Genomic DNA, 9,385 nt, shown 5'->3' with positions numbered 1-9,385 from the left:
AGTCTTTATATTAACGAATACAATAAATTAAATACTTTACTAAATGATCAAATTGATGTNTTAATTCACTTGTTATTATTTTTGGCTAAATATGCTTTTAAATAAAGCATATTCTTAAATTTTAACGAGGCAGTTTAAATAATTTTGCAAATGGTACTGTACACTTTTGTCTAGTTCTCGCTCGATGATCGGTGGAGAAATGAGCTCCGCAGACAAATATGATTGAATTTGGAATTATGCTACGGCGCATCCTGATAAAGGGAAGGGGCATATCTCCAATTTCTTTAAACGAACAGTAAAGCCTTCCACCATAGATAACTTCCACCATTAATTAATTAAGATTTCCACACGTTACTGTTGGATGTCTTAATTGTCAGCTAATTCTAAAACGCCTATCATCAGAGCAGATAGCCACATCAATTTTCATTACCACATTATTATGTATATGTTTTGTTTAAACATCATCTTCATGCATATTATGTATATAATTTGCAAATTCTTTTCATCTGAGCTAGCAGTGATCTGATCTGAAGGAAATATTTAAACAGATAACCATTGCCAAGGTAGGATAGGAGTAATGGAGAAAGCATTTCCGGTGGGCGCCTCCAGATGCGACTCCCTGACGACGCCGAGCGTCCGTCCGATGGAGTCTGCTTTACATTTTATTATTTGCGCTTGCGCAAAAGCCGTTGCATGTTTAGTCGCGGCTGTTGCTTCTCCAGTCAGCATCCGGATGCCTGGCGTCGCGGCGGTTGGCGTCGATTGTTCCCGCGTCCGTCGTACGTTGATTTCAAAGTTACATTACTTCATCCCGAGCGCGCACATATAAACGGGAATGTGGTAAATGCCGAGCCGGGAGTATGTTTTCGGGAGTGATTTGTGAATTTTAATATTTTTTTAATCCTTCTGTCTCCCTCGAATTAATTAATTTTACTAATTGTAAAGTAAATATCCACAAGGTACTAGGTCTTTACTTGTTCCTGAAATTTTTTATTTTGAATACAAATACATTTCCAGTNACAAACTTATGACTAGCGTAATAGCCATTCACATAATACCTCCCAAAGTAGGAAATAAAGCTCCATATTTCATCGACGCCAAAAAAATACATATTCATTCTATGTCTGGAAACCCAATTTGTTAACCGTTAGTCCCTGAACCGGCAAATTTCATCTACCGTTGATAGATATAGCACCCAACCTAACCTTCGTGACTGCATTGATTGCTAACTCATGACATAAAGGTAGGACTTCCCTAAATGGGTTAGTCCGGTCCGCCGGACTAGCTGGATTTGGTGAAGCCCATGTTTAAGGATGTTTGGAAGGTACAATCGGAGACAAGAGTACATAAAATTAGAAATTCGTGATTGATTTAGCTTAGGGTAGGAAAGAGTGGAGGTACGTGTCCAACCAGTATTAGGACTGATGACATGATGATGATCTGATAAAGCTCATTTTCGTTTCTAATTTCGAAAATATGTAACAATAATAAATAACTTGTCTACAGGTATATGTACAAATTCTGCTCAAAATGTGTTGAAAGTAAACATTTTATTTGTTTAAGGGCAATCAAATTATACAAAGACTATTTTAAAATGATTTTTTTACAAAAATTCAATTTATATTCAAGATTAAATGAAAATATCTCCATGATATGGCTGTCTTATTAGATGCATGCGATAGACATTAGGTTGAGTTGGGTTTTTGTACCTGGCAAAATAAATTTTAAAACAAGAATTATTTATCTGTTTTCTATTGTTTTCGTTTAGGTTTTATTAAAGATCCTGTTGAACAAAACCACTCATATATTACCTCTTAATGGCAAATAACAAAATAAAAAGTAATGTATGCACTTACTCTATGTGTAGCGTACTTAGTGCAATTATTTTTAAAAATAGTATTCTTCGAAATGTTTAGTTTTCTTAATTATTCGGAAAATGTGCACTCTATGTTTATATTCGAATTTATTTGTAAAAGGCAATTCGGCTAAAACTTACACTAAAAGTAAAAACAAAAAAATGAATAATAAATATTCCCATCTAATAAAAGCAAGCGTGTTTTGAGTCTGTATTTTATGACTTAATTCGTTATATTTAACAGATTATTTATTTTCATTGAAAATTAATGTTTTCTTCCAACACGTCGCTACAACTCTGTTAGTAAACCAAAAATTTTTTTTGGGTGCATGAAGTAGTTTTATTGAGTTACATGTAATAAAAAAATTAGCAAACACTGGGTTTTCTTTTCAAAAGTCTCATTCAAATTTTATTTATTTATTATGGCTTTTTAGTCTGTATTTATCTACTTGTTTGACCCGTTCAAAGCTGGACTTGCAAAGTATAGAATCAATTATAGTTTCATTTCATTTTATTATTGATTCTTAATTTGATAAATCTTAACCAAAACGACGAAAATTTTACTTTTGTGGTAATAACAAATTTCAAAAATTTGAATATATTTAATGTATATAGTGTTTACAAGCTTTTGCAAGGTCTCACGGTTACAAAGTCCAAAGTCATTCGTGAATATTAAAATATTGTTTTGGGAATAAATGTTAAAAAATTTCCATAAGTACCTAATAATTAGAGTGAACAGCCATCGGTATCCTAAAAATAAAATCGGACATACGTGCTCGTATTATGCTTCAAACTTATGTGTATTTAGTACAGATAGGCGCGAAAAAATGTTAAGTAATGATAAACCCAAAATACACACATACACATGACCTTTTTCAGTTAGGAAACGTTTTAGATTCCAGAAGAAAAATAATTTAAACAATTTTACGAGCGTTTTTACATACTTTAATGTAAATTCTTGAATTGAGAGTCAAATAGAATTTTTTACACAACAGAAATTTTGGGAATGAAGTGTGAGTCATTTAAGAGTATAAATAAATATGATTATGAAAGCAGAGGTAACAATTTTGGGATTTTTAGTCATTTTCAGCTAATTTTCTCTCTTTTTTTATTAACTAAAATGAGTAAACAATTATTCACATACTCTAACATATATTTCTTCATAATTCTTGGCTACTTTCAAATAGTTTTCATTGCATGCAGAGAGTAAATTTAAACGAACTGATACAAAATCTTTTAGATACGAATTGTAGTTTGCGTTTTTGCTACTAGATGTCCTCATGTGAATTGCACCCTCTATGTTCCCAGATAACCTAATAGGGAACGGTTTTTAAATAGAATCTGGTTGTTTTATCTGATTTGGAAGATGTATTTGTATTTTAGTCAAAAAGAATGAGCAACTTAATTCTACATTTTAGCTCAATTCGAATCCATTTGTCCACTGAACAAAATACCAAAGAACAAACAAACTATTAAACGTTAAATCGCAGTGTTCCGTTTCGATCGTATCAATAATTCAACGAAAACAGACAGCTGTGCATGTGGTATGTACCTAGAATCGAAATAGGAAACCAAAAAAGTGCACAGTGCTACTACAAACCGACCGACAAATCGTTAATTAATTTGTGCGGGATGTTTACCCTCATCCCACTCAGTGCGCCGGGGACAAATTAGTGAGTATTCTGTGTTCGAAAAAAGAAAAAAAAAAGAATAGAAACGAGAACGGTCGCTGCTACTGCTGTTGTTCAATTTGGTGTGTGAAAAGACATACGTAAATCAATTGTTTTACCGCTCGAATCAGGGCCGGTGTGAGAATATTTTCGATGCCAGAATGATTTTAGAACGACGGGACTGTAATTTGTGACAAGATGCCGTTTTACGGGGGCAGTACCTATTTGTATTGTCGCTCGGAGTCCGAATCTGGACTTGGACAGAGACGGATCTCTATAAGGGACATCGAGCCGACGGACAGTGGCGACTCCACATTGACAGACATTGATGGTAAGCAAAATGAAATACACAGTATGACAGTATCATACTGAACTACAAAGTACCTATTCCTTTATTCTGCTCAAACTATAGTAGTTGGGTCGCTTCAAACTTGGACGATTGATATCGTTGTTGTTCACACATGGCTATCGTTAGGGATTCATGTAAGGATGTTTGGGAGGTACAATCGGAGACAAGAGTACATAAAATTAGAAATTCGTGATTGATTAGGTTTTGCAGCATATCATGAGGGAAATAAATACTATCTATACTAAAAAAATGTACGGTTTGAGAGAAAATTTGGAATTTGATCAAAAACTTTGAATAAAATAAGAAATAACGAATAATATGGAAAATTTTTAACTGACTTTTGGCGGTGAATATGCCTTGATTTCAACTTCGAAACAAAAAAATATTTAGTTTCAATCTCTATTAATAATGAGCGTAAAACTTTTTAATATGTTTAAATAATAATTAAAACTTTAAAATTGCATTTATTTCAGACAATTATAAATATTATCATTATATTATCAAGTAAAAACGAGATTTTCAGCTAATTTTTCATTTTTTCCTCGATAACCATTTAGTGAATTTGAATAACCTTACGCTAAAGTGATTCTCCAGAGTTCAAGTTACTTATTATAAAAGTTTGAAATTTCTGGTAGCTTTTTTTCTGTTAATAAAAATAAATTTAATCTGTTCGGTTAACGAATCTCCATAAAATGACGTATAAAATTACATTTTTTTAAAATTTCAATAACATTTTAACGGTTCTGTGAATCGATTTGTAATTTTTACAGGAGTTTTAGAATTGAATGAGGAACGTTCTTCCAAATTGTTATTTGTCTCGTAGCATGTTGACATACCTCCCAAACATCCTTAAATCCACTCATTATATAGCAACTGCTTAGTTTCACCTCGAATAAACCAAAACTGGCGACTTTTAATTAAAAATTCTGTTTAAATGATAACATCTTGGATATCAAAAGTAGATAGTCCATGTTACCCTCTCATTTTTTTAACTAGAGATTTTAATGGTCACCTAATTTCAGAATGGCCTACCATTTGCTATCTCAGTTGCACCAATATTGGCTACAAGATAAAATCGCTTTTTTCCGTTTTCATTCCTTAGTATATTTTGCAACCAATTGTGCACCCGAATTTGATTGATAACATGTGATTAGAAGATAACTATGTATGTATATGCAACCAACCGTACACTCGAATAGAGACATTTAGACCTATTCATATATTTGCAATTGTTTAATATCAACAACATCCACAATTCGATCTTTTAGTTAAACGTTTCAATCGACAACGAAACAAACCTACGCTAAAATATAATTGCTTACCTAATTATGCCCAGTTAATTACGGAATGTTGGGTAAATATAGTAAAAGCGTCGTAAAAATATTAAATGTTCAGTAGAAATACTAAACGTTCAGGACATTTTTATACTTCAATGAGCTCATGAAAATATTTATTTTGGAAATGCAATAACTATCATCGAAAAAATTCAGCCTTCTTAATTGTGTTTTGCCTTTAGTTAACATCGAAGCTTTGAAGTTGTTGGTTTATAAAACATGGCTGCAGATCAAAAACAGCTTTACGTTTTTATTTTATGATCGACGTAGATACGTACAATTTTCTAATCAATTACAGGACGGGCCAACTGGACGCTGAAATAATGTTTGAAGTAGTTCTACATCCTTAATCATTTAATGCATTAAATCGTCAGATCATAGAGCATCTTTATTTCTTTATTAAAGGCTAATTAAAGCGCATTTAGGTTCGAAGAGAAATAAGAAAGTAAGACTTATTTTCGCACTACAAAAGAAAAATCAACAACGAATGTTTAATAAAATAATTCGAAGTGGTCTGTATTCTGTCGAAACTGCCAGACGTGGATCGCGATTTCGATCTTTTTGGATCTCATCAGCGCGTCACAGACAGCTCCGACACTACACAGACCAACTTTAACTTGCTGTCTTAACAGCGCGTTTTAGAAAATACCACAAATGGCGCGGTAAACGCCATCTGTAGTACGATGCTACATTTTAGGATTACGTATGCTCCAACAAGATCCATTTAAATATATGTTATATATATGTATATTCTGTCGGAGCTGCCTGACGCGCTGATGAGATCCAAAAAGATCGAAATCGCGATCCGCGTCTGGCAGTTTCGACAGAATACTTCGACACTTCGAATTATTTTATTCGATTATGGTAACGTGCCTATCACGTTGAAGTTTAGCTACGCCGGGATTCGTTTCAGCAAGTGGATTTTCATATATTTAAATGGACCTTGTTGGAGCATACGTAATCCTAAAATGTAGCATCGTACTAGAGATGGCGTTTACCGCGCCATTTGTAGTATTTTCTAAAACGAATGTTTATATTTGCAGGACGACATTTATATTACGTCTAGCTATTGATGAATTTTCAAAAAGGGAATTACCAAAACTCAAATGCATTTACTGGATATCTGGTTGATTTTCAGGTTTCCGTACGTCCGAATGAAAAACGGAATTCTTATAGTATTCTCATAGTAGTATGTCTTTCTGCCCTTTTGTCACAGTCAATTTGCACCGGATCTACTGGACCAATTAAGTTGAGTATACATATGAATTTATGTAACTCAAATACGGACGCATGACGTAAATACATTAATTTTGAACATGGGGATTATTTTGGGGGGGGGGGTCAATATGAAATTAAAAAAAAGTTTTGCAAAGTATACCGTTAGGCATATAAAACGAAAGAACTTGTTGTCTCAAATATATTATTATAATTAAATAAAATTGTTTTAAGAAAACCGATGAAAATTGACCATTCCCCCCTTTATGCCCGAAACTACTGAACCTAAAATTTTGAAAAAAATACGGAAAAGAGTTTTTTACTTATAGATTACACTAAAATTAAAAAGAATTCCATGGTCCGAACATAACGTCGTAAATCTTTAAACAAAACGTGTGTGTACAATTTTACATTTGCAGTTTGAATCTATTGGAGAACATGTTTTTTCTCAACTACAATGTTAAGTTGGTTCTCGGGTTAGGGTTCCCTACGTCCGAATGAAAAACGGAACCCCTCTTCGTTTTTCTTTATCGAATTTATACATAATAGTTACTAAAAAGTGATGCAACGTATTACTTACCACAGGCAGGGAGAACATCAGACGATTTGTAGATATGATACACATGTGGGCAGCAGATCTACAAAAAAAATTGAAAACATTTTAGTGTAATGCTACATTTATTCGTAGAGAAAATTTATTAGGTAGACTTTTCAAAAATGACCACAACAGAAATATAACCGAATAAAATTGTAAGTGGCAGAGAACGAATCCGAAAATATAAAAAGTCAAATTTTTAAACATTCACGTACGTGAATGTTTGTGACATAAATGATTTTGTTATGACTAATTAACTATTTGCTAATTCATTTATTAATTAAGAGTCTATGATAAGCCAATATTTCTTNTATTAACTTTGAACCCCCATAACTTTTTATGGGGGTGAGACTACCACGAACTTTTTATGGTACAGCGGTGGGGGAGACCTCCTCTCTCGATCCCCCACCCCCGAAGACATCATCTAGACCTTTACCAAAATATTTCTTCTGCTATCTACTAGATGGAGCTATAATGTTCATAATTTGCAATTTAAAAGAATGTTGATTTGGATTACAATACTTATAATGATAATAATCATACTACAGATTACTTTTGAGTACTGAAACTGAGAGTAGCTAACAAGCTAACATATCATGGCACTCCCGTTTGGCGCTGACTGTAATTATTTCGTACCGGTTAATTTTCGTTCCAATATGCACGGAACCAATTAGGAGCAGCTTACACCGCGTCTAGTTTACATGTTTGTGATCGTTTAAGTGCCTATTTGAAATTTACTGCGGGTATCTTGAAAAAATAAACGTTTTGGGAGTTAAACAGCGCCTGTAGGCGGTCGACAAGGTTACCTAGTGTTTATGTGGAACCAAAATATAACCAACCGCACACTTTAGGTTTTAATAAGTACCAAAAGACTTGCAGTCGATGACGCCGTGGTTGCAGAAACGCGCCGAGACGCAAAGCGTCGATTTACTAACCATGTTTTCCTTTGATTTAGAAATTTCGAATATGCGTACTTCCAAGAGTAAAAATTAAAATTAAAACATTGGTAAAGGTCTGGATGATGCGATGGTGGGGACCTCCTTCGGGGGTGGGGATGGGGGAGTTCGAAAGAGGAGGTCTCCCCTACCACTGTACCATAAAAAGTTCATGGCGGTCTTACCCCCCATAAAAAGTTATGGGGGTTCAAAGTTAATAAATATGCCAATTTTTATACATTTCTAGGCATGTAAATATTTATATAGTCATTCTTAAACAATATTCAAAGGTAAAACTAATGAAAAATACATAAAAATATTGAGAAAGTTATATAAAACATTATTTAAATATCTTTATTAATAAGGTAGGTTAGGTTAGGTTAGGTTATCGGGTTTTGTTCAAGTGACCACCCTCTTCCGATCCCCCCTACCCTCACCCCCATCTAACCCCCATAACTTTTTTTGGGGCTGAGACCACCACGAACTTTTTATGGTACAGTGGTGGGGGAGACCTCCTCTTTCGATCCCACCCACCCTTCGGGAGTGGGGGCCATCATCTAGACGTTTACCGACTTCTTTTTACCTTTATAATCTGCCTCCACCCTGTACATATGTCTAATCACATCTAGAAATTCGCGGGCGGTTTTTTAAAACCAAATAAATCCTTGTAACCAAGTTTCATTAAAAACTCCCCCTGTTGTGTTCCAGAGAGACAAAGTACCTTAGTTTACACAATAAATAAAAGTATACAAAGGTGAAATCGACAAGGATAAGTAATCCCAAAAATCGACGCGGTTTCGAAACCCACCCCAGTACAACAGTAATACAAAACCTCAAAAGTATTTTACGAATGCACTATGCACCGTGGTGCATTGCACATTCAATCTTCTGAGAAAACTGTCTGATAGCGATAACAATGATGTTTTTGCTACGCAAATGTTATTGCCAATGGGCAAATTTGTTTTGAGAACTAGCTTTAAAGAATAAACATTGATAACCAACCAGTTATTATAAATGAGACTTTGTTTTCATTTATGTCTTGAACTACATACTCTCAACTCAACGTGTTGGGAACAGAACACATTATTTTAAGTTTTAAATTTCATTCATTTGTAATACTAAATCTTTATACTAGTTAAATCCGTTAAAATTTTGACTAATCACTAATGGGTCGGTATCGTTATCGATGATGCATGGCCCTTACATTTTAAATGTCATCATTAGAGGAGATAGCTGCACAACTTTTGATTACAAATATACTCCTAAGCTAGAACCATAAGTATTATACATGATATTTATCAGTGGTCGATATTTTCTAGGACATCCATCGTTCAGTCTGCAGAAGTCTTTGAGTGATTGTATTTGGGTACATAATACATTTTTTCTTTTCTTTTTTTTTTTTTTTTTTTGCCACGATTCTTGCTTAAACGTT

The 9,385-nt window shown here is 33.8% G+C and overlaps 1 protein-coding gene across 4 annotated transcripts in view; it reads left to right on the top strand.

The window, feature by feature from the left end:
• Nucleotides 1-741: 741 nt before the first annotated feature.
• The window catches only part of LOC108740847 (voltage-dependent T-type calcium channel subunit alpha-1G-like), a 24,472-nt gene continuing 15,828 nt past the window's right edge, over nt 742-9,385 (top strand). Inside the window, exons 1-2 of one of the 4 annotated variants that reach the window (XM_018475348.1) lie at nt 742-959; nt 3,274-3,856. In XM_018475348.1, the coding sequence (XP_018330850.1) occupies nt 3,724-3,856 (133 nt within the window). In that variant the 5' untranslated portion in view covers nt 742-959; nt 3,274-3,723. Of the gene's footprint in view, nt 960-2,829; nt 2,914-3,015; nt 3,857-9,385 lie in introns of those variants that run through there. The other 3 variants (XM_018475351.1, XM_018475350.1, XM_018475349.1) reach the window with 3 other exon arrangements.

This window comes from Agrilus planipennis, unplaced genomic scaffold, assembly GCF_000699045.2.
Source record: "Agrilus planipennis isolate EAB-ADULT unplaced genomic scaffold, Apla_2.0 scaffold297, whole genome shotgun sequence".
In the NCBI taxonomy this organism is placed as follows: domain Eukaryota; kingdom Metazoa; phylum Arthropoda; class Insecta; order Coleoptera; family Buprestidae; genus Agrilus; species Agrilus planipennis.
Note: the sequence above shows the minus strand (reverse complement) of the source record. Positions and strands in the feature narration are given on the sequence as shown.